Here is a 27,378-nt window from a genome sequence, read left to right as displayed (position 1 = left end):
TGGTTGTCAAGATGGGGAATAAAACATATACACATAATCCATTTGAATCCTAAGTGTTGATAAAAATGGTCAAATTGACTATTTTACCCCTTTTTCATTCTTAATTAAAGTAGCTTATTAGAGTATTGCATTGTTTGCTCAGTAACATGAAGTTCCTTTTTATTATTTTGTATCGTGCTCTGAGGTCCCCTTATAATGTTAAGATTTTTACAAAAAAAAAAAAAAAAAAACAATTTAGAAGTAATAAGCTATATTTTGTCCTGTTTTTAACCCCCCTCATCAGAACGCTCTGTTTCAATAGGCGTGGCAGATTGACTCGAAAGTAAATGTCCGCTGCTATGATTGGTTGAATATGTTTGACAGCCTACGTCCTTCACAGATGGTCATGCTGTGATTTAGGATAAAAATACACAAATACTATCAAATATCAAATGATCTGTAATAACAGACAAAGCAATAGTGACCACGTAAAAACGCATTGTCTTTCTGAAAATCCCGCGTCAAATTGTGCATTGTTTGTAAACAAATCTGTGGTAAAATGTAGATGTTACTCATTAAAAATAAAGTTCATCCAATCTTTCCAAACATAGGGATCAGAAGGAAGGCAATGCAAAGCACTGGACAGCGTTGTTGTCTGCATTTGCTTCTCTCATTATTTACACTATGTGCATGAATCAGTGGGCGGGGCTAAACAGGCAGCGATGTAGAAGCAGACGTTGTTCTTCTTCTGCGGAGACGGTGTTTAGCCACACTGTTATGTCATAAAGTGCCACAAGCTGTTGTTTTGGCTGACTGCCTTCAATAAAAGCTGTTTTTAGACTGAGAAGAAAGTTTTGAGTTCTGAAACTTTTACAATTACCTCAAAATATCAGATTTATTTTGTAATTTCATGACCTCTTTAACTTAGGAGCGCTATTGGTGTGACACCCACAGTGCGGCCTATGAAGGGATCTCACTAGGTTTTGGAACAGACCCACTGTGTAATGTTGAGTTTTTCCATTCCACTGCAGTACTTTTCCCTTTGTTTTTCTATGTAAACCCACGCTAGATGGACATCTTTGACTTGCGCTTGCTTTTCAAAAAATGCAGCACTCAAGTTAAAAGAAATTCAGCTTTTAAAAAATGCATCTTGAGACCTTGTGTTGTTTTTCCCCATTCCATTGCATTTTTCAAAGCTAAAACAAAACAGTACAGACGTTTAGCATTTTCATATGCTGCGAACCTTCAGGGCAAGAATCAATATTCATCCAGTGCTGCTTGAGCAATCACACGGGTGCCAACTGGGATCAAATCTGTGTTGGTTCTGGTACAGAAAGGTCAAGAAACTGTCTTAAATAGACTTCTTTTACCATTGTAAATCTCAGAAGTGGGCTGTTGGACTCCTGTGGCTTTAGGGCAGTGTAGATCCTGTTGTGATGTGGGTGACGACAGCAGAGACTACAGTGTGGTTAACCCAAGATATTTATTTATTTGGTTTATAACCTCAGATTGCAAAGCACATGGCTGATGGTTCCTGACCAGTGCTAGTCAGGAGTCGATTGTAATCAGGTTTGCATGCAGTTTTTTAATGACATTTTTTATTTTCGGAATAATTGAGGCTCCTGATTCTTCACGTAAATGATGAATCATACTAAACCCAGTGCACATTATCAAAACTGGCCCTTAGTGGAATGTGCAAAACAACTTAAGCTTTATGAACTCCATCTGTGGCATAATATATCGATTCATCCCTCAGTTTGTCAAAACAAACAAAAATGCAGTTTACAGCCATGCATTTGTATTGGAAGTCTAAGATGTGAGGCATTCCAGAGGGATTCAAAGCAGAAACGTGTTGAAGAGCTGTGCATGTTTATTATTTGAGCTGTTCAGTTATGTCAATTATCCTTTTAGCACTGGGACTACTTGTCTAGATGAACGTCTGCTTATGCTGCTTATGTGTTATCGACATCATTCCTGTGGGTGGATATTTCTGTTAATACCTGAAGCAGTGTCCAGTCTAATGATAGGATTTTGAAAGAAGGCTGTGCAGGTTTTTTGTGTTATGCTAATCAGTTTATGTTTTTTGTTTTGTTTTCCCAAATTTAAGGGGACTAAACATGTAGCCTGAAAGTATGTTTGCATTGCAAACATTTGATTCACAAAATTTACCTTTATGCTGTCTGCTTAAAGCAAATTAAGTTTGTCATTTTTATCTTCATCTTTTTTTTCTTTATTCTGAAAATCTACAAACTGAAATAAAAAATGTTTTTTACATTGAAAATATTGCATGAATAAATACAAATTTATATATTTTATATTTATCTTGTATAAAATAATGCTTTGCTTTTTTCAAGCATTTAATTATTATTATTATTATTATTATTATTATTATTATATCTATTTTATTTTATATTATATATAAAAAGAATGTACACAGCTGTTTGTCCAATTTTATTTCAGCAGTATAATGGTGTAGTTTTGACATCTACCAGCAGGGGCAAACTGAGACTCATAACCAGCTAAACCTTGATTCCATAATACGAGAGGAAATATTGTATAGATCTGTTATCTGTTACTAGTTTTGTTCAAACGTTCTGTTTTGTTAGCCTTGGTGCTTTATTTTTTATATTTGTGTATTTTATTGTTTCTCCTAGTTTAATATCTCAGAGACATCTTTTGTAAGTGCATTGCTGTAAATAATGCAAGATTTCAATCTGAAGGACATGAAGTTGTTGTATTGATCTAAACTGCTGTATATTATACACTCTGAGGATGTGTTTTGACAGACAGTCCAGCAGGAGAGACTCTCTGAGCTATGCAGTGTGTGCTTTGAGTGCAAGTGTGTGTGTTTTGTCAGAGATATTAAGGGACATGGAGAAAAAGCAGACAGGATCAAGTCTTGGAGAATCCTAGTGATGAGCAAACAGAGCGGATGTGATTAATTATTTACGATATGGAGACGATGCTATCTCTGACACACACACACACACACACACACACACACACACACACACACACTTCTCTCTCCTTGGTTTCATAACTGCGATCGCTGCAGCAGTGGGAAGCGGTGTGTGTTTAGAAGTGTTTCAGAGCCGATGGGTGTTGATAGAGTCGGTGAGAACTGAAACAGGTGGGTGAGAGTAAAATCAAAGTTCGCGCTTGGATTTATGTTTTTAAAACTGTGCAATCTTTTTTCTTTTTACCAAATTCGATCATGTTGGGTTTCATGTGTCCTCTTTAGTTTATAATCCCACACTATATATTACACTCGTGCATATATAGTGGCTTTTCATTGTTTGATATGTCAAATAGCTATTTTTACATTACACAAATTTCCATCCAGGGTTTTTATGCACATTTTGGGAAAATGTATAAACAAGTGCTGTAGGGATGCACTTAGATTTGAATAACATTTTGCAAAAACACATAAAAAATGTATACTTTTGCTTGAAGACGTTATGAGATGTTATGTATACTTTTGCTTGAAGAGAAAACCTTTTTTAATTTATAAGACGTTATGTGCATGCATAAACTACGATGCAAACACATTTACCAAGTAAATCCCTAGATCAAAAAATGTCATGTGACTGAATAATAAGCTCTGAAGTCTGATATGCATTTGAAAAGCGCTAGTATTGAGAGGAATGAATCACAAGGAAATCATAAAGACCTGAATCATTAATTTCAGATAAATGACTTAACTTTATAATAATCTAAGATGCACATCTGATTGTGTTTGTTTTTCCATTTTGATTTTCTGTTCTGATTAAGTTGACCTGGAGCCTGAAAAGCAGAGATCTTCTTGAGGCAGAAGTTAAGAAATTCTTAAGATAAGTTGTAAGAATGTTGAAACACACTCAATTCACGGAAAACTTCCACGAAGGGAAGTTTTACTCTGAAACTGTGAGTAAGCCTTAAAATCCCTAAATCTTACAACTTATGAATTTTAGGTTGATATCACAAAAAAATATAGCTTTCTAAAAGATTTTGTTTGGGCGCAGTACCAAATGGTTCCACTAGATAAAATGTGCTCCCCATTCATTTCCAATGCGGTCATTTTTGACCTTTGAACAGTAGTGTGAATTTTTTTTCAGGACCATTTGACCCTTTTTGAACCATGTCCATGTTTTTGTGTGTGTGTGTGTGTCTGTGTGTGTATTCACATAGCATTTTTTTTTACTAGGTTTACCAGGTACCATTACAATGAAGAAAAAAAAAAAAAAAAAAAAGAGGGTTAAGAATAAAATTATGCAGTTATTCTAACTTAAATGCTTTTGGAAATACTAGATATTCTTCAGAATGTTTTGTGAATCCAGCCTCTGTATTATAAGATTATTTCATATATAACATTCGTTCATCATGATTTCCGTTCTCTGGTAAGTGAGGAGATTCACACGCTGACAGATAATGAGGCGGCCAGGGGCGAGAAGAGAAGTATAGCATCAGGAGGAATGGACGATGCATAAGTGGAGATGGCAGGGCGAAGCTAACCGTTGAACCCTTGACCCCTTTCTGTGAAAGCGTGAGAGCTTGTTTCAGCGCTGAGAGCGAGGTGGTCTCCACAGACGAGGAGGTGCTGAAAATACAGCTCACCGAAAGCAGCGCACTGACTGACTGCAGGGCAGAGAAGATTGGACATTTTCCACATTACTGTTATTTGAAACAGAAAACAGAGCTATAAAAGACTGACTCTCGCTGCAGGCACGGTGTCCAAAAAACCTCGTAACAATCAAAATGTTCTCATCAACTTAATAAGTCGTGTTCCCTTAAACCTGAGTGACACGCTGCCAACATTGATGTTTTGCCTGTTTGCCTTTTTATAGAAAGAGACTTTTGAGTGTTGTTGCACCGTGTGCACACTATAATCAAACATCGTAAAGCTTATCCAAGCCCTAAAGAGATAAAACCTAGATGCTTGGGTCTAAAGACGCCCTTCTTGTTAGCAGTGAGTTCCTGTTGTCACTCAAGCCGCGGTTTCACTTGCATATTTAATTCAGTTTTCTTGTTTAGTGTCTGGCTCCGTAACAGCATTCCTTCAGCCTGATGTCGTTTGACATGTCAGAGTCGAGTCGCCGACACGGAGGCCTGAGGATGACATGCTTTGTCAAGGGAGAACGAAGACGTGCTTGCACTTGCACAAAGGCATGTGGCACAACCATTTAGGGCTGCAGCAAGGGCGTGTTTTTGATTATTCTCTTGTTTTATTATTTCTCTCCTCCCCGCAAGCCCAAAGGAATTGAGGAATTAGTACCGTTTTGTTTTGTAATCCATGTCAGGCTGGTGCTGAGATTTCAAAACTCAAAGAAAAGCACAACACGCTGAGATTTTTTGAAATAGGACAGCATGCGATGTCCACGAGATCACATTCGTGACTTTTTAGATCTCAGTCGTTTCTCTAATGAAATCAAACGGAGACTTGCTCTATAGTCTCCCACTGTTTTCCCAGAAAAAGACCTTAATAATCTCATTTTTAGAGGAGATGAGGCTGGAAAGCATAAGTGATAGAAAAATTACAAAAGAGATTTCATTAATATAATTTTTTTTTTGTCTCCTACACAATAATGAGTTCAAATGGAGATTCAGGAGAGTTTCAGAAGATATCTTAGAAAATTGTAAAATACGCAATCAAAACAAAATCATTTTTGGTTTTTCATTTTAGTCAACACCTAAACCCACAAGTTAAAGGAGATCTCGTTAATATCTTGGTTAATAAATAGTAGTTTCTTCTCGACAATAATGCGATCAAATACAGTAGAAGTCTTCCATAAACACACACAAAATCTTTGGATTGCACAATACGCGTTTCTTAATATTATGCTTAAAATGTGTTCAGATGTTTCAATATCACTTTTAATAAGGTATTATATGATCTCAGTGTACTATCAGTCTTTAAATGCAAAGCTACCTGAAGTATACTTGCAATAGTTCCACTTTATTAATGTACTTCAGTATATCTTTAATTGGATTTCCACACAATTAAACTGCATTAACCACAAAATTAGTTGTTCCATTTTAGCAGACTTTACGTATACCAGTTTAGTATACCAAAAGTACAATTACAGGGTATTTTTATTAAGCACATACAGTAAATATATAGCGGTATATAGCGGTATAGCAGAAAATAAATGCATTTCAAATACATTTTAAGGGTAAAGTTTTACAGTTTCTCCTGAGGAAAAAAAATATCTTGACCAAAACATTGTTTTTATAGATAATGGAGTCATATGGAGACATTAGATAAACTATGGAAGCCAGTTTCTGCAGCTTAATAAAAAAGAAAAAAGTAATGAGAATTATGAGTTTGAATATCCCATTTCTGACTTTTTTTTCTTGCGATTGTGAGTTTATATCACATAACTCTGAGAAAGAAAAAAAAAAGTCAGAATTGTTATATGAAAAGTCACAGTGACCTTATTTTTTATTCTTTATTCAGTGGTGGGAACTGGCTTCCATAGAAAACCTCCCAATTTCTCCCGATAAAGGACCTTTAGTCATTTACAGGAATTTCTGTTTCAGAGAACATCAGAACAATTGCAAGCTATGCAATCAAAAGAATAAGAGAACATTTGTTTTATTTAGATAACCTTATGTGATATAAAAATCTAAAAGTAAATCTCGTTATCTTCTTTACAGTAATGAGATCAAATTGAGACAGAGTCCATTTCTCCTTAGAAACAGATCTTATAGGAAGTTGTAGATTTTAGATAGCACCTAAACCAATGCATTAGAAAATCACCAAAGAGATCTCTCAGTTGTTTCTTCTAGACAATGATAAGATCAAGTACAGACTTTCTCAAAATTGTACCACTTTCTCCTGAGAAACATACCCTAATAATCTCATTTATAGAGTTTCAAAGGCGATCTTAGAAAATGTCAAGCTTTGCAATCAAAAGAAGAGGAGTTTTTTTTTTATTTTTATAAAAAGAAACATTTAAAGGAGATCTTCTTAATATCTCAGAAAACAATGAACAAAAAGAGACTTGGTTCTTCTGCATCTCAGATGTTTCTCCTGAGACATGTGTCTTCTTTTGAGTTTCACAATAGATCCAAATATTTCTCAAGCATTGCTCACTTTTGCCAAGACAAATTTTGAAAGAGATCTCAAAACAAACTCAGACATTTTTCATTTAATGATTTTAGTTGCTCTTCACATTAATCTTTTTATTTTAGCAATTGACTCATTCTTGACAAAAAGCAAAACTGATACTTTAATGAAACAGAAGATAAAGTCACTCCTAAGCAATGCATTTTTCACTTGCATCACATTTCTGCATTGCTTTGGGTTTTCAGTCTTTAGTTTTTCTTCTTTAGCTTTTGTCTTCGTTTGGATATGGGATGCTGTTTCTTTTTCTTGTGCATTAATTGGATGTGCCGTAAAGATCTGCCTTTCCAACGCCACCCTCACAAACACTCATACTGTAATAAAACAAGCCATTTACTTATGTTTTCTGCCACTGGTTTCTGTCTCTCCCACTTGGACTAGTGTTTGTGTCTACGGCTATTACAGATAACAGCCAGACCGGAGTCAAGGGTTTTCTTCAAATATTTATAGTAACTGGAGAGTTTGTTGGAAAGTGAATGATATGGCAGATGGTTTTGAGAAACAGGTACTAAAGTCAGGATGTTATCGCTGACAGTGTTCAGATCCTCAGTGGAGATTTCGCTGTGTGTGTCAAAGAAACAAATGTCTTGCCTGAATCAATCTCATGAGTTGTGTGCTCACTGCGATTCTGCAAAAACTGGACCGTGTTCAACATCCGTGTTTCGTCCTAGAACAACATTATTATCAATCAGATTTTTAGGGAAAGGCCAAAAGTTACTGTAGTTTGCTGCCATGTCTCATGCACAGTTCAGTCGATGACAGGCTTATAGTTTTAAATTTGGTAACATTTTAGATTAGGGATGTGTTCTTTATGTTAAACTTCTCCACACATTTATTGGCATTCAGTTTGTAAAGGTTGTACGTTTTATATGTCATGTATCGAGAATGAGAGCAAAAATGATTCTGTCCTTTTTGTTTATATTGTTTCATCCAGCTTTATCTTTATTTTTACTTCATTGTTATCAGTGTTTTTCATTTAGTTGACGAATGTGTTTATAATGAACAGAGATATTAAAAGTTAACAAAACAGCTAGCCTTATTATATTTATTGGGTGTTTGGTTTTACGTTTCCCACAATTTTTTTACTTATTTTTAGTTGTTTTAGAAAACATTTTCTCTGACTATTCTAGCTTTTTTGTTTTAATTTTAGTATCTTAAATTGTTAGCTGGTATCATTTAAATATATTTATCAGTGAAGCACAATGTAGTGTTATTGATAATAAGTGGCATTTTTATGTTTAATACAGGGAGGTTTTATAACTTTGTAATATAGCGAATATAAAAAAAATTCAATCTGTATAATTAGTGTGCCTTTTCATTGTATTTGAGTCAATGTTGGAGTCATGAATGTGACATATTTCGGTACACTTTCTGTTTTTACCTGTTATGTTTACCCGTTAACATGTTTGCTTGTTTTTTCGTTTTAGTTTGCATTAGCAAAAATAAACAAAATAGATCATTACAAGTATCTATTAAAAACACCTGTACCGTAATACAGTCAGGTGGTCAGAGGGGCGGAGTCAAAAAGTAAGAGGCATCGATGATGTCATCCAAAAAGGCAAACAAATATTGTTTTAATTTGGAAAATAACACCAGGAATGCGCATCTGGCTTTCCACCAGATCAGCCGTTTTGCTCGCACGACAGTTTACTTGTTCAAAGGGTTACGCGGATAGCATTGCACGGTTCATTTGGAGCCTTTGGCTTCCCATAAATATCATGACTAAATAAAACAGGCTGTGTGATGATGAGGAAGGATGATTTGGCATACAGATATGAGACACGTCAGCACTTCTAAAATAAACGGCTAAAGAAAAACACACTTAATAATTAATATAGCGTTTCAGCATCAGTTCAGGCCGGCCACGTAGTCAAGCTCTGCTATCAGCTGATACCCAGATCTAACAGCTGATCTGATCGCTAAAGCACTCAATTGGTCCATTTCAAACAGGGCGCCATATTTAAGTGCATTTTCAGTCTGCTGCTTCCACTGCATTGCTTGCAACCCACCTCCTCCCCTAATGCCTTCTTAACTTAATCAGTGTCATTCTGTTTTCATTGATGCATGCTCTGTTCTCAATGGGGGAATTTTATTTGCTGCTCTCCCAGTTTTAAATGGGAGATTGCCAACAGAAGCTGCTACTGCTCCCTGACTAGCTTTCATGGAGCTCACGAAAAGGATGGGTAACTTAGAACAGAGTCATACCGCCAAATGTTACTTTAAAAATCATGCAAATAAAAGATATAAAAATTTGATTTAAAGAATTGTCTATGGTATTTTTGACTCAAGTGGTCCTGACTGAAATATTTTACTCTCCAGTGGTTGCACATGTGCATCACCTCATAACCAAGCATGACCTCTCTGTCTGTCTTCGTCCTCCTCAGGTAACGCGTGTCAGAGCGGACTGGTGCCAGCGCTGGTTCGAGCCCCTCTGCCCACTGTGTCACCCTCTCTGGGCATGAAGCACTTCCTTCCCTTCCCTCTAGACGGCGGCTCCACGCTCAGCCTCATTCCCAGCTTCAGCAGCGTGAGTCACACAAACACACTCCGTCTGGAGGTGCTAATGAGGTCCACTCTGTTCTCGCGCTGGTGGTTTGAAGAAAGTGTCGCTTGTGATGATAGTCGTAGGAGTACTGGTTGTTCTGGGACTGTTGGATGTGCAGTGCATTCTGGAAATATAATGCCAGCTGTTTTCTTGAGTTGTGAACTTGTGAAGATCATATAAACATCTAATGCATAGTCAGCTGGATGTGGGAGATGATAGATGTAGATATGGCTTATGAATAATGATGATTGGTGCTAAAAGGAGAAGAAAAATCACAAAGGATGTCTGTTGAATGTCTTGTTTTACTCATACAGTAAATCCCAGTGAGGTTACATGAAGAACATATCAGAGGCCTTTGCTTACTGTAGGTATTTTTCTCTACTGAATTTCAGAAGAGATCTCAAACTCTATGATATTAAAGGGTTGCAATAAAAAGATCTCAAATATTTCTCGTTAAATTCTCAAAAGGATCTGAGCTGCTATTTGCATTTGTTTTATAGCTCCGTAGTTTTAGAAGAAGCATCTGAGACAAAGTTGATTATATTAAACAAACCATAACTGAGAAGTCCGTCACTTCTGAGCTACAAATGAGAAACCTTGCTAATCTGACATCAGACATCGCTCATTAAATTCCCAAATTCTCATCAAAGGCTAATTTATGGATTTTGTTAATTGTAAAAGCTCTGCAATCTTACTGTATCATTAGTATCTTTTTACTTCTCATTTGGAATTTTAGAAGAGACATCTAAGACTAAGTTGATTCCTAAATGAGAACTCATTATGTAGCTCTGAAGGGAAAACCTCATGGCTTAGAAATGGCTTCTTAGATGTTTTCTTATCTGAGAACCCAAAAAGAAATCTAATGTCTTCTCTAGAATACAAAAAGAGATCTCAAAATGTCTCAAAAGCCTTCTATGAAAAGTGCTATTAACTCTGTTAGACTCTGAAGACTAAATTATAAATGTTGTTAATTGTATAGCTCTGTGCTCTTACTGTATGGCACATTTAGAATAATGTGATAAAATCAGAGACACGTTTGATTCTTAAACAAATCATAACTGACAGCTCCATTACATCTCCTGAGCTGTGAAAGAGAAGCCTCTGAGAAATACATTTTCACTGTGATGCTTCAGCCTTCAACTGTGTACATTAGATAAATAATTCAAAACTGTCTCAGTTGTTTCTCCTAGTCACAAAAAAAAAAAAAAAAACCACCAGAGAAATCTCCCAGATCTCCTCACGAATTCAGGAAGAGATCTCAAACTGTGCTCAGATTTGCAAAGATACCAAAGCCAGAAACCTCACAATAAACTCATATTCTTCTATATATTCTATCATCACTGTGTCTAATTGGTGTCTCATTTTTTAGAAGAAGAAACATCTGAGACCATGGGCGTAGACCTTAAGGGGGGGACGCTAGGTACTAGTCCCTATCAATATTTTGAGATGACAAATTGGTCCACACCAATATTTAGCAAGCTCCTTTGAACTGCTATTTGGGTCTTTGCACTGCTATTTGGATCGATTCTAATGGCCAGGACGACGACAGTACAAGAAACGCCGTAATTTGATTGGCGGCGGGGTATCTGACAGGCTGCACGCGCGGGCCGGGACTACTTTTGTGCTTGCACTAGCAGCGAGCGGGTGGTTTGTGTGCGCGCGCATGTTGACGACGCAGACGGTAAGTTACAAGGGCTGTTTCTCTGCCACATATGAAAACAAACTGTTAGAAGAAAGGGATCAATGGGGTTCTATATAGAAACATAGGGTTCTTTACTCAACTCCAAAGAACCTTTTATGCTAAAAATGTTCTATAATGACAAGAAAAAACCCTTTTGGCACAAAGGGTTCATATCTTGAATTTTGTGATCATTCACATGCATTCATAAATGAATTTGAATACACCGAATAATGCAGTGAAAGAACACTCAAAATGCACACGGGCACTAGTATGACTTCATCATGTAACTTTACATTAGCCTAGATGCATGCAATTTTTATGCATGATTTGTTTAGTTTTTGAATATACTTGATACTGTTAAAATGCACATCATTAAAAAAAAATACGAGTTCACATTTTACACCTAAACAAGCGTGGAAAACGTAATTATAATCCCCAAACTGACTCAAATGATTTGCGATCCCGCTCCAACTCCCAAACTGGAGTCAGATGACTCAAATGATTCGCGATCCCGCTACGAACTCCCGAACTGATTCAAATGATTTGCGATCCCCAAATTGACTCAAATGATTCGCTATCCCGCTACGAACTCCCGAACTGACTCAAATGATTTGCGATCCCGCTCCAACTCCCAAACTGGAGTCAGATGACTCAAATGATTCGCGATCCCGCTACGAACTCCCGAACTGCTTCAAATGATTTGCGATCCCCAAATTGACTCAAATGATTCGCTATCCCGCTACGAACTCCCGAACTGACTCAAATGATTTGCGATCCCGCTCCAACTCCCAAACTGGAGTCAGATGACTCAAATGATTCGCGATCCCGCTACGAAGTCCCGAACTGATTCAAATGATTCGCGATCCTCAAACTGACTCAAATGATTCACGATCCCGCTACGAACTCCCGAACTGATTCAAATGATTCGCGATCCTCAAACTGACTCAAATGATTCGCTATCCGGCTACGAACCCCCGAACTTATTCAAATGATTCGCGATCACCAAATAGACTCAAATGATTCGCGAACCCGATACGAACTCCCGAACTGACTCAAATGATTTGCGATCCCGCTCCAACTCCCAAACTGGAGTCAGATGACTCAAATGATTCGCGATCCCGCTACGAACTCCCGAACTGCTTCAAATGATTTGCGATCCCCAAATTGACTCAAATGATTCGCTATCCGGCTACGAACTCCCGAACTTATTCAAATGATTCGCGATCACCAAATAGACTCAAATGATTCGCGAACCCGATACGAACTCCCGAACTGACTCAACTGATTTGCGATCTCAATACACATAATGCTATAAAAGTGTGCACATGGAGAGAAATAAACAGCAGATGTTCATGTTAACAACTTCTTTAACTTGAGCAAACGCTGATAATACACATACATTTGTTAATAAAGTAAATAAAACAAAACATGAATGTTTAATGCTACTGAATAAAAATAAACGATCCACTCGAAAGTCTCTGCTCATCGTGACAGGACCTGGATCAGTGAGCTGCGTCTCGGGCCGATGACGTCACTTCCATGGAGACATGTTGTACACGCCCCCGTCCATTGACTCCGCCCCCAAGTCAAAACAGTGCCACAAAGAAAGACGTGCAGAAAAGTGAAGTGCAAAGGAAAAATGGGATCGCAAGCTCAAACTAGACTGACACGCAAAATAAAAGCAGCGTTGCAAATAAATTAATAGATATGGCCATGGAAAATATGTATTGCAAAATCATTGCTTTTGCGCTGTTTCATTTGTTTTGCAATTCTTAATTTTTGTTTGCAAAAAGCAAATGTATTTTCCTCAATACTTTAAATAAAATGTTTTACATTTGTTTTGGTTTTTATTGTTTTTGTATATTTTAAACGAGGGAATTCTTTCTGATTTATTAAAATAAAAAAGTCACATACATGGATTTTTCTGGGCTAAGCCCCGGATCTCCACTCATCCTAGAACCACCCTTGGGCCAGAGTAAAAACATTTTAATATTCCGGTTTTTTTTTTTTTGCCCCTTTTTGTACTTTGTAGATGCCACCCAAGAAGAAGAAAGGGGACATAAGAAGCTTTTTCATAAAGCAGAGTCACTGTGTAAGTAGGCAAAATAACTAGCTAGCCACAAAAATAAACTAGCAATAGTGACTGACCAGGCTTTCAAATGCATATTCTGTGGAAAATAGTATTAATTGGTGATATTATTACCCAGGATGATAGAATGCTACGTTAGCAAGTGACTGAATGTCCCCACCAAAGCTGGTGTCCCCATCCCCACCAAAGCTGAGACCAAACCTACGCCCATGTCCGAGACACTTAAATCAGTCATACCTGCAATTTGAACTGATTCTCCTGAGCAGTCCTCTGGGATCATTTTTGCTGCGTTGCTTTGGGTTTTTGTCAGCATGAGAAATATATTTTTGTAAGACACTGGTGTGGAACTAAAGCACTCATCAGCGCTCACCCATCGTGCCTCCAGTAGATGGGAACCTCTTTGATTATTCGTGCATGTGCTAACGTCTGAAGAAGCACAACAGACAGGCCATGTTTTCCTAAGACGGCGTATCGCGGGGAGGTAACTTGGCTTGAGGGGAAACTGAACTAGCTGGACCTGCGTTTGGAAACTGGAGTGTGGGATTTTTCAACCATGCTGGTAACAGATGCATGTGGAGCGAAGAGGCACAGTCATGCATCACAGAAGAGTTTAGTCATACGCACACACACTTTTTGATAGCGGTTCAGAGAGAGGCAGCAATGGTCGCCAAGGCTGACATTTGCTCTGGATCCCTAATCTGTATTTAACAGACTTTTCCTTCAATAATGAGTTGTGCATTGGCCATCCTCTGGAGCCGGTAATATGATACTAGATTAACTCACAGCAATCTCTCTCGCGCTCGCTCTTGCTCTTATGCTATTTTGGCGAAGCTTGCTCTCATATTGAATTCCAGAGTTGGCTTGATCAGGGTTGTAAATGCGTTTATGTCCCATTCTTTTGTTTTTTTGCTCAGTGCACTTTTACACGTGGCAACAGATTTGTTTTTGCTGTTCTTGAGTGCAGAAAATGTGCAGTGTAGATTGCATTGGACAAATTAAACTGGACGCCTCAAAATAAAATATTGACAGTGAATATTCATTACAACTTTCTATTGTGTTATGGAATGCAAACTGAAATCTAAAAATCTATAAATCATGCTTCTCCCATGTTATAAAATATTTTAGCCGAAAAACTTAAGAAGTTAATCACTCTTATTTTGTTTCATACCTGTAGAATACTGCTAGCATACTACTTACTGCAATGCAAACTGTGTTGTTTAGACTAAATATTACATTTGCAACACATTTCCTGCCTTTTTAATTATTTTAAATATTTTAATTATTTTTAATTCAGTTTAGCATCATAATCTATTGACAGAAAATAGATTTCTTGCTTTATAGAAGGAGAATGAATTTGCAGCAAAACAGAATCGCTTGTTCGGTGATGTTCTTTTTAATGAATCAAGTAAGTGTTTGAGTTACTGTCTTTGAGTTTTATAGTCCAAAACATGTAGTGCAGGCTTGTCAAACATGTTCTCTATTGCAAAATCTGCATGTATTAATATGTTGTTGCTTCTGTCTGCACTCATGTGGCTTTAAAGCCATGCTGAATAAAAGAAAGTGTGTCGGACATTATAATATTTTAGGAAACAAATATAGTCTGACTGGTCATAGTTTAGTCTTGTTCTTTCTGTAGGAGACACTGGGGTTCAGTCACCTCACAGAGTTTTGTGTCATGATCGACTTGAGCTCGTTCAGATGGAGCGAGAGGCTTTCTCTGTGTATGTGTGTGTGTGTGTGTGTTCAGGAAACAGTGAGGTCAGATCTATAGCTGGCTCTCAGAGGCATGTTAAACTTTCACTGGTTCAGAATCGTAAACACAAAGGAATCTTATAGAATATGACGGCAGGGATTTTCCAAACCTAATATATGTTAACAGCAATTTTACAAGGCTGGAATGATGTGTTTTTTCCAAATAATGTATATAAAGAAGCCTGTAATGTATGCATGAAGCCATATAAATTCAGTTATATTAGAGCAGAACTAATTTAACTTTAAAGTGCCTTTGCTAAAGTGATATGATGCATAGTTACAGATGGCAAATACACACAAAATAGGTTTCTAAACCTTGTTTTCTTCAAGAGATTTTGTTCTAACTAGCTGTGAACACGACAAGCGATGCGTGATGGAACATTTTATCAGTCACCGAGGACGACTTGAATGGAATACTAGCATATTGCCTGAAATACATAAAAAAATCATATATAATAATATAATATATATATACACTTGTAATAATTAGATAATTATTAATTGTAATATTTTAAATTGATTTTTTCCTCAAAATTTCAAAATACATGGCTGTCCAAATAATATTAAAGGGGTGGTTTACTGTTTTTTTTTTTTTTTTTTTTCTAGGCTTGGTTTTGTTTATGGGGTGAAGTCTAACATGTTCATGCCTTGTTTTTATTTATGTGCTTAATGGTATTTTTGTTTGTTGTTGTCTCATACGTTTAAATATGCTGTTGTTTGTAAATGCTACTGCTTCTGTTAGCTTTTAATATACGGTTTTATTCTGATTAAGGCAAGGCAAGGCAAGGCAAGTTTATTTATATAGCACGTTTCATACACAATGGTAATTCAAAGTGCTTTACATAAAAGAAAGTAAAATAATCATGAAGAAAAATAACAACAAGAATAATTCAAGCAATTTTAAAACTTTTAAAATTATAAAAAAATATATAATTATTTAAAATGAATTTAAAACAGAAAATGATTTTACATGAAAAAAAACAGTTAAAAATATAGTGCAATCAGTTCGTACATCGCACAGTGCTCATTCAATAAATGCACAGCTAAACAGATGAGTTTTAAGTCTAGATTTAAATGTGATTAGTGTTTTAGCACATCTGATCTCTTCTGGAAGCTGATTCCAAAGCTTTTATACAGTACAGCATCTGTACATGCGTCCATGTATAACGCTTCTCATAGCTATGTGGAAAATAAGTTTATAAATGAAACAGTTTCGATATCTCCATTTGTATAGAGCTGCAACTTTATATATACAACTGTATATATATATATATATATATATATATATATATATATATATATATATATATATACCAGATGATTCCTCACATTGGAAAAATAGATGTTGAAGTCAAGTGCATTGCATTGTGGAATACTCTTGTGTGTAGTATTTTAATCTGGATTTAGACCTGATTTTGATGTTTTCCACAGTATTTCACTTTCACTGCGCACAGAAACATTCTAGAACCTGCAGACGTGTGGCATTGCTCCTGGTTAGTAATATATTTAGACACAGACTCTCTGGGTTGTGCTGCGATATTAAACGGGGCTACTAGGACTGATATGAAAGTTATGAAACATCAGACAGGAGTTTTTGGAAAGCATGAGTCTCAGGTGGACCTGGAATCTGGGTGGATTAAGTGTATTTGACGCTGATCCAGTGAGGAAAAGACAAGCAGTGCTTTTAAAGAAGAAGATATATGAGGCCAGAAGATAATATCATACCAATATTATGCATTTCAGAACAAGTCCATTCTCCATAATGCTCTGTTCAGAGGCTCCTAGTGAAGAACGACGCACTCAGGAGTGTCCGAAAAAAAGAGATGAGAGCGAATGAATGAGGCTGAACAGTTTTCGGTTAAGGCCCAAGAAAATACCATTTATTTTTTCCTGAGGCCTGCATTTGTCTTTGAGAAACAATACAAACTCTATTTCCCCTGAAGAGAGATCTGCACTATGCTATTGATTTCTCTGTGGAAAATTGCTTTGGAGTGGAGCGCTGGGAGTGACACATGCGCTCAAGCCTGTGTACCCCCCGAACACACAGCCGGACAGCGCCGGTTCTTCTCTGTTGCGTTAGAACGGGTTTGTGAGTTGATGAAAAGCTAAAAATGAATTCAGTCATAGAAAAGGCAAGTCAAAATTCATTGGTAAACCGCTTACACAGTACACATTGTTTCAAAGCAGCTTGGTAGAAAATCGTGATGTTAACGGAGGGTAATATTGTTGCATGTGACAAATAGAAAAATCAGGCAGTTTAAAATCAAAAGTAAAATAAAAATAAATATGACTGCACTGTTATAAAACAAAAATGAAATTGCAAAATGGCTCAGTACTGTTATTGAATCTCTCTCTACAAGTTGATTATCACGTTCATGGATATATTTACTGTAGATGCAAATGTAAATGGTTTATTATTATTCTAAAAAAAAAAAAAAAAAAAAAAATATATATATATATATATATATATATATATATATATATATGTATATATGTATATATATATATATATATATGTATATATGTATATATATACATACACAGCATACACACATACATATAAATGAAATATTAATACATTTTATTGTAACATAATCATTTTAAATTTTAAACAAACACACACACACACTCACACATTTACATTTCGCTAAGAATTTAATTTATTAAAATGTTTGTACTTTTATTTGTATTATTATTATTTTATATTTAAATATAAATATTCTTATATATTTTTGATAAACAAACAATTCTATATTTGCAATTTTCATTTATTTGAATATTTTTAGTTTTATTATTATTTTATATTACATACAAATGTGCTGTTTATTGAATTATTTAAATACAGAAAATCTCAGAGGATACTTTAATAAAAATCGGAAATACCTGTATTTGGCCTGTATTTAGCTGAAGGGATAAGGTGTGTCTGTGTGTGTGTGTGTGTGTGTGTGTGTGTGTGTGTGTGTGTGTGTGCGCGTGTGTGTGTGTGTGTGTGTGTGTGTGTGTGTGTGTGTGTGTGTGTGTGTGAGTGAGTGTGTGTGTGTGTGTGTGTGTGAGTGAGTGTGTGTGTGTGAGTGTTTGTGTGTGTGTGTGTGTGTGTGTGTGTGTGTGTGTGTGTGTGTGTGTGTGAGTGAGGTTAAGCGATGTAAACAGACACACGCAGCTGTGCAGGTTTCTCATTCCCGCCCTGTTGTCTCTCTCACGATGATGCTTTGTTCCCTGGTGATCTGCCAGTGGCCTCTCCCCGGTGGAATGCACTGATAATACCCCAGCTTTTTACGCCGATGTTTTCCTGCCAGTTCGTCTGCGCAGCTGAGCATAATATACTGCATTTTGATTAAAACAATTTGTGCTTTTGCAGATGCAGAATCGCTTGGAGAACGGAGATGTGTTGGAGCCCGGAGGGGTTTAGTTGGCTAAATTGAAACGTCTTTCAAACCCTGACATATTCTGTGAGCTGTTTCCCGCACATGTGAAACATTCCTCGGGGTCTGAATCATCTGTATCGTTGTTTTCGGTGACCTCAATGCATGAATGAAACGGTTACGGCCCTCTCTGTGACACCCAGCAGAATCAAGTCTGTGATGTCACGATACATCAGGTTTACATTGACTGCTGTCACGTTGATGCATTTCATGTTAGAAACCAGCAGCTGCTGACCTAAAGTGGGTCCCACATGCTGGGAGGGTAATTGCTCTCTGAAATTCAATCTTAACACCACAATGCTTTACATTTCAGGTACGTTTGACTTTGACAGATATTTTTGGCCGTTTTTCCCGCTTGCTTTGATTTCAACCCTCCTCCAGCTGCTCCCATTTTCTTTTTCACATCTAATTGGGTTCAAACCACAGTGTGCTTGCAACATCAACACTGGAAAACTGTTGCATCATCAACCGTTTCAGTTAAAGGCGTAGTCGACAATTTACTGAAAGCGTACTCGCCCTCAAGCCATTCTGAATGTAGATGAGTTTGTTTCTTCATGGGAAAATATTTGGAGAAATGTAATGCATACCATCACTGCAGTGAATGGGTGCCGTCAGAATGAGAGTCCAAACAGCTGATACTACCCCAGACCATCAGTTAACATCTTATGAAGTGAAAAGCTGCATGTTTTTATGGAAATCATTCTGACGGCACCCATTCACTGCAGAGGACCCACTGGTGAGAAAGTAATTTAATGCAAAAAATTTTGATTGGATTGGCTGAGGGTGAATACATGTTCAGCAAATTTTCATTTTTGAATGAACTATTTCTTTAAGTAATTAATAAGCTAAAAGTAAAGATTGCGACCTCTTCCTGAATACATTAATAATAGATATCAAGTTAATCTAATGGGAAAATTTCAGTTTATATACTCTAGAATGTCTATGAATGTTTCTGAATATTTAATATTATACATTTGAAAAAACATTACTGCAAATATCCTGAATCCTATAAATCTCAAGCTGGATATAAAATTCAGTTTTAGGCTATGGACACTTTAAAAATGTGTACGTGCAATCAGTGTTTCTTTACATAAACTAATAGAGAAGGCAGTCAGAAGTTTGAAATCCTCAGCTGTTGATCACAGTATCACTATATTGTCAGTGTTCTTGTATAATACTCTTTATATCTCAGTTTTATAAGTGTATTTGGATGCATTCAGCTTTTGTGTTGAGAACCACAAGCTCTGATGACAAACAGACTTGCATCCAGACAAACAGCTCTTGTGGGAAAGTTTGCACATTTGCATGTTTATATAGTGTGCATCGCAGCATGTTGCTCTGCTGAAGAGGTTTATGCTGTCACGCAAGCTCTACACCTGTAACATGTAATGAAAGGCCTCCCACCTTTAGTCTCCGGAGGACCTCACTTAAGTCTTCCATGCAAGCTTTTCGCTGAGATTTATGAGGTCGACGAGAGTTTAAAAGTGCAAGGGCTGTTTGAAACGTCAGCCTACAGTCATGTTTGCCTTTGCTGTAGGGTTGCTCACCCTCGTTCCCGTCCCATCCCTGTTTTACATGCAAGTCTACAAGGACACACAACCATGTCCCGCTTTCCTTCAGGGTCGAATGGAGTTTCTGACTCTGTTTACATGCAGCCCGATAATCCATTACTAATCTGACTCGTGGCTCAGCTAAAGAGAAAAGGCTTCATGTAAACACCTCAGGTGGTGTAGATCCTAAATAATTCACTAAACTGAGGAAAAACAGCCTTGTAAACAACTGAATCTGGCTACTCTCACAGTCTCATACAAAAATAGGTTGCTTGCATGCATGCATAGCTTTTATTGTGTTGGTTAAGTGAAGTTAGAGATGTAAGAAGAAAGCTTTCTTGGCATCTTTTCAGATAGAAATGCAAACACATATTTAGAAAGGTAAACAGTTAATGCAGAAGATGTGCTGATTTGTCTTTTTTACTCCGGATGAAACTCTAGACACGTCTTTGATTTACTGTCAGAAGTGCCATATACATAACAAAAAGCTTAAAAAGCCAGTGGAGTCACTTTTTTAAAAAGAAATTACTTTTCTGTTAGGGGAGAAGGTTTTTAAGGGTAGGTTTAGTATCAAACCTATTAAAGAAAACTGTAATACTTTTATTCAACAAGGACGCATTAAAATGATAAAAAGTGTCATTTATAATGTTACAAAGATTTCTGTTTCAAATAAATGCAGTTGTTTTGAACCTTCTATTCATCAAAGAATTATAAAAGTGTCACGTTGTCCACAAAAATATTTATCTGCATGACAGTTTTCAACATTGATAATAAGAAATGTTTCTTGAGCAGCAAATCAGTATATTTTTTGAAAGGTGATATACGTACACACACACACACACACACACACACACACACATATATATGTGTGTGTGCGTATTTAAGGCGGAATGAAGCAGCTGGAGTCACTCTGTTGTGCATCAAAAATCAAGCATTGTCATTCTCCACCATACTTTAGTGATTTACAAACTTGAATATGAAAATGCCGTCATTATTTATGCATTTGAATGTCTTTCAAAACAATGGAAATGAATGTTGAATACAGATGTCAAGCAAGATTCTTAATGGTTTTCATTGAATAATGACTCCTCACTTAAAGCTATTATATGTCTTCAGAAGGCTTGAAATGTAGAGTATGAGTCAGATGGACTTGTTTTATTACGATTTTATCCATTTTCGAGCCTTGGTTTCCACATACTGTACTTACATTATGTGAAAAAGTCCAGCTTAGATATTTGGCTAAACATCTTTTGTGGCATATATGAAATGCTGGTGAGTAAATAGTTATAAATGATTATAATTATTGTCTGTACTGTTCCTCCAGTCCTGTAACTCATATGGAAGTGTCTGATGCGTTGTGTTGTGTTCAGCGGTGTGTGGTCATATTCTCCTTCCTCTCTTTCACACCATAATCAATCTTGTTCAGAAAGCATGGGCGAATCGCCATCAGGAGATGAATGAACTCATTTCTGATGTCATGGATCTTTTTAAGGAATTCTCAGCCCATCTCCGTGAGGAACCATTCTTCACTTTAAAAGGAATTTCAGGGGAATTCTGCGAGAAAGAACCAGTTTGTAAATGGGTTTGAAGAAATATTCACATATTTACAATATATTCAATAGTGCTGTCAAACGATTAATCGAAATTAATCACATCCAAAATATAGAAAAAAATTGTTTTTGTTTACATTACATTACATGAAACAATTATTATTGTTTACATTATATATGTGTGTATACTGTGTATATGTATTATATATATATATATATATATATATATATATATAATACATATACACAGTAATGATAATAATACATTTACATGTATATATAGATATGAATATAATTTATATTAAAATATATTTAATATATAAACATAACATATTTTTCTTAAATATATATACATGCATGTGTGTGTTTATATAGCATAATAAATAAACAGAGCACACACACACATATATTCTGTGAACAAAAACTTATTTTGGATGTGATTAATTATGATTAAGCGTTTGGCATCACTAATGTTCAAGTTTATTTTGATGGCAGTATACAGCATCATGCATATTGCAGTTATTGTATTGCATTATTTAACCATTGCATTTTCTTTCTTTTTGATTCTTATCTTGTCTCACGCTATAAGACTTTAAGATATTTCCACCAGTGTCTCTTATTTGCACTTCAGAAACAAAAAGAATTGGAATTTTTGATTCATTTCAATTCTAAATTGGTTTAACTATTTGTTGGCATTACTTAAATATAAATATTTCTGCACGTCTCACATTTTCCTTGTATTAATACATTTTAGTAAAAAAAAATATAGCTTTTTTTATAGCAATTTATTTATATATTGATGCATACCCTAGTGAAAAAAAAAACTAAAATGTATTTGAAATACATTTATTTTGTGCTAAGTATATATATATATATATATATATATATATATATATATATATATATATATATATATATATATATATATATATATATATATATATATATATATATATATATATACATGCATTTTACATATTTATATGTTTAATAAAAATACCCTGCGATTGTACTTTTGGCATACTAAACTGGTATACTTAAAGTCTGCTAAACTTATTTTGTGCTTAATGCAATTTAATTTTGTGAAAGTCCAAGGAAAGATGAACTGAAATATATTTGATTGTGCTAAAGTGGAACTATTGCAAATATACTCCAGGTACACTTTAAATAATCTTGCATCAGACCAATATTATACAGAGATCATACAATCTTTATTCAAAGTGATATTAAAACACATTTTAGGCAAAATATTAAGAAATGCTAATAATTGTAATTTTACAAAGTCTTAAGTTATATACTGTATCAATAAATATGTTATTGGTTTTGAAGTATACCTATAAAATAAATGTGTTTTAAATAAATTATGGCATGTTTTTTCATGGGTATACATGAAAATTATTAATTATTCTTCCATGCTCATAACAAATTTCAATTCAACTGATTTTACTGCTTATAATAATCATTTTGAATTTACTCAGCATCAGTGAATTTGCTTTCAAATGCATAAATAGCTCTGGTTCGCAGCGCCAGTGTCAGTCTTGTTTTTAAGTTGTTCTGCGAGTCTGAAGGCGTAGAGAAACTTTGGGAGGTCTGCGTTAGGGCCTTTTGTTGGCTAAATGTTGTGTAAATCTAAACATAGCTCTATTGTTGGAGTGTTGAGACCTGTGTAGGAGGCTCTGCTGCTGAATCTGTGATTATGGTACATAAGTTCAGCGCAAACCCCACTCACAGAGGAGAACCGAGATGGAGATGAAGATGGAAGTGGGCAAAAGCTTCTCATAATAAGCATAAACCGCTCCAGAAAGCTTGACCTCGGGCTAGAAATGATGAAAATAGACCCACAAGTCCACCTCTGTAGATTACTGAACTGCATTTACATTGTTTGGGAGGTTAGACACATAGCGCTTATATAAACCTTGAGTTGAGGAGAGACTTTCACAGCTGTTCTGTCTCTGTAAGTGTTAAACAGATCAGTCAAGCATGTGCTAAATGTACTTTCTTAAGAAGTGTTCCTAGTCTTATTGTGCGTGATTAATCAAGGCTTGTTTATATTCATCGTCTTTTATCTTTTATACTCTTCCTCTGCCACAAATCACTTTTATTTTTAGTCAGTTCCTGCTTAATAAAATCGAGACAACTAATAGATACAACTATTTCAAATTATGAAATCTATTTGAAGAGTATGCAAAAAATAAAAAAATAATAATGTAAATAATATAATCAAAATATTGAGAAATTTTCCTTTAAAGTTGTGCAAAGGAAGTTCTTAGCAATGCGTATTACTAATCAAAAATTACGTTTTAATATATTTACAATATAAAATTTACAAAACATCTTAATGGAACATGATCTTTACTTAATCTCCTAATGATTTTTGGCATAAAATAATAATATATAATTTTGACCCATGCAATGTATTTTTGGCTATTGCTACAAACATATCTGTATGATTTCTCACTGGTTTTGTGCTCCAGGGACATTTATTTGAAATAGAAATCTTTTGTAACATTGTAAACGTCTTCACTGTTACTGTTGATCAAATTAATTCACCCTTGCTCAATACAAGTATTCATTTCTTTCCAAAAACTAACGTTTTGAATGGTAAATGCACGCATTTTCTCATTGGATGTTCTTTTTTCAAGTCAAATGATTTGCTAATGGCTGTTTTAGATGCCACTTGGGGATCTCTGTTTGTAAAGCATCTTCCCAGACTCTGGTCAGGGTGTGTGTATCTCCGTCCTGCAGCCGCAGCCACCGGCGGAGAGGTGAGCTGTGTAATGAAAGGGTTTGGTGGAGCAGCAGGTGTGTGATACGGCTCTATTCAGGAAGGTCTTTGTGTCTGCGTGGGCAGAGCTTGTGCTCAGGCAGCTCAATAGAAGCTTCTGCTGCGATGGCCATTTACCCATCAGCCTCGGCTCTCTGTACCCATCTGTCAGAGAGTGCTTTTCTCAGTTCAATAGACTGTGCTCTTTATCCTTCAGAGCTGTTCTTTTCACCACAGCCAGATCCTGTCCGCTTTCAGATTACTGCATTTTGGACATTTTGATTAGTCGAGTATTGAGTACCTTTTTTTTTTCTTTTTGCGGATCCCTGGCACTGATTTTGTGTGTGTGTGCTTTTAAGCATCCAAAATAAATACTTTTGTGCATCTAATTTTAGTCACTTTAAAATGTGGTTCTAATGCATAGCTGCTTCTAAACATCTCATTTTACAATCTTGTGCGATTAAAATCCACTTTTTAATATTTTTGCATGGTTAAACAAAGTGATTAGTTCCCCATCTAAATCTCTATTCAATACGTTGGGGCTGTTGTTCCCCAGACTGAAAGCCAAAATGAACCTAACACTGTTTTCTGTGTGAAATTTCATGCAATTAACAATTTTTTACATGTTTGCTGTCATCATCGACCCAGACGTTGTTTCATTCTCTCAGGCTTCTCCTAATGTTCCTCATTGAGAGCTGTGATTTATATTTATATATCTCATTTAATTTCAGTTCTCTTTTGCTACAGCCCTCTGGCACATGCCATAACTCATCATCATGTGTGCAATAAGTCAGATAAGCAGTTCAATATCTCATATGTTTCCCTCAGATTTGTTTGGATGTTATCTGGGTCTCACGGGTGGATGATTCCCGCTCATACTTCCATGCCGCGGCCGAATGTGGGATAATGTTACATGTGTTTATCAACCCGGCGGAGATCATGCTGTTCATCATCCTGGCCTGGCCTCCTCATCCCGATCTGAATTGCAAATTTCAGCAGTTAAAATCAATAGACGCAGGGACTGGGATTCACACACGTGGGCGTGTAATTGGGAAAAACATAAGGGCTGGTATTGCTTCTGACAGGTCATTTATCCCACTTTAGTTAATGGTAAGAGTGGCTGGTGTTGGCCGCGGCTGGATTCGGCATCAAAATGCAGTCTATGTTTTCTCTTGTGCTTTGTTTCTACAGAATAAACACTTTGCAAGTTGTGCTGATCTGTTTACCTGCCAGAGTGGATCCCTTAGAAAGGCTCTTCCAATAGATGCATTCATAAATTTAACAATTTATTTATTTAAAATAGGCCTTTTGAATAATTAATAACTTGTTTTAAATTTAATATATATATATATATATATATATATATATATATATATATATATATATATATATATATATATATATATTAGGGGTGTAACGATTCACAAAATTCACGGTTCGGTTCGATACGATACACTGATGTCACGGTTCGGTTCGGTTCGGTTCGGTACGGTACGTTTTAGATACAGCAAAATGTAAAAACATCTCAACTTTTCAGAATGCCGCAAGCGCACCGCGGGTCATGTGACAAGAACTAACCAATCAGCTCCATCCTTTCCCATAACAACGTTGAAAACTCAGCCAAGATGAAGGAACAGCTGATTATAGTTGTATATGGATTGCAATTTTGAAATAAATTTAGTAGCAGAGCTACTGCAAGTGATTTTTAGAGCTGCAAATCCATTTATCCTTCGCTGAAATTTCCGCGTCTCATGGAGAGAGCACGTCATTGTTGCTTAGCAAAGACAGACGCCTCATGAGCGCTTCTGCCCAAGCGCTTTGGAAAGGAGGAGAAAGACGTGCTTAGCGTTTTCCACGCGTTTTTAGGAGCGATATGTGAACGGACCCTAAGGCGCTCGCTCACTCAGCACGCGCTGAAGGCTCATTGCAAAATGTCTAATGCATTTAACAGACCAGAAATATAAGATCCTAAAATTACCAACAGGTCTGGTGTTTGGGTGCACTTTGGATTCCCTGTAAGCTATAATACTGGTGTCTAAATGCTGCAGGCATAGTTTGTTGCGTGCATGTTTCTCCTTTTTTTCGTCTTTTCCCAGATACTGACACAATAAGGTGATGTCGGCGTAAATGAGTTGACATGTTTCAAGTATTCACGCTGGTGTTTTTTTTTTTTTTTAAAGCAATGAAGCAACCGCGCGAAGCCCTCACTATATAGGATTTTAGAAAGAATGCAGAGCACTAGTGTAGTGTGCAAACTTACCACAGTGTGGATTTCAGAAAGTGTGCAAAGACTTCACGTGCACACTTACCATAACATGGATTTACAAATAATGTTCTAAGGAGGGGCTCTCATGTCACTCTGATCGAGCAGCTCATAGATGGAATCATGCATCTCAAACAATATGTTTGAGAGTCATCTTCTTTTTCTAGTCTGTTAAACGCATTGGCCATTTTGCAACGAGCCTGTACTGAGTGAGCGAGCGCCTGACTGAGTCATAACATAACATAAACATAAGTTGGTGTTTTTTTCTTCTTCGGGAGTGTCAGGGGCGTTGCCTGTTACGTCGTTTGGGTTATTGGGCTACCTTGTTGAACGCATATCATTATATTTCTCTTTTTTTTTTCAAATATAATTAATTAGTCCAACGAACCGTTCGGTATACATAATGCGTACCGCGTACCGAACCGAAAGCGTCGTACCGAACGGTTCAATACGAATACGCGTATCGTTACACCCCTAATATATATATATATATATATATATATATATATATATATATATATATATATATATACAGTACAGTACAGTTTAAAAGTGTATGCTTGGTAATATTTTTTTTAATGTTTTTTTTTAAATAAATCTCTTCTGCTCACCAAGGCTGTATTTATTTGATTAAAAATAAAGGTAAAAACAGTTAAATTGTGAAATATTATTACAATTCAA

General features: G+C 36.1%; 1 protein-coding gene across 5 annotated transcripts in view; it reads left to right on the top strand.

Annotated features, from left to right (window-relative positions):
• LOC127974279 (zinc finger protein 385D) overlaps positions 1 to 27,378 on the top strand; it is an 89,587-nt gene that overhangs the window by 29,227 nt on the left and 32,982 nt on the right. For all 5 annotated transcript variants that reach the window (XM_052577459.1, XM_052577463.1, XM_052577458.1 and 2 more), the window contains exon 2: positions 9,466 to 9,608. In XM_052577459.1, the coding sequence (XP_052433419.1) occupies positions 9,466 to 9,608 (143 nt within the window). The remainder of the gene's footprint in view (positions 1 to 9,465; positions 9,609 to 27,378) is intronic.

This window comes from Carassius gibelio, chromosome B16 (genome assembly GCF_023724105.1).
Source record: "Carassius gibelio isolate Cgi1373 ecotype wild population from Czech Republic chromosome B16, carGib1.2-hapl.c, whole genome shotgun sequence".
NCBI classification, from domain to species: Eukaryota; Metazoa; Chordata; class Actinopteri; order Cypriniformes; family Cyprinidae; genus Carassius; species Carassius gibelio.
The sequence above is the reverse complement of the archived record's forward strand: the minus strand, read 5'-3'. Positions and strand labels throughout refer to the sequence as shown.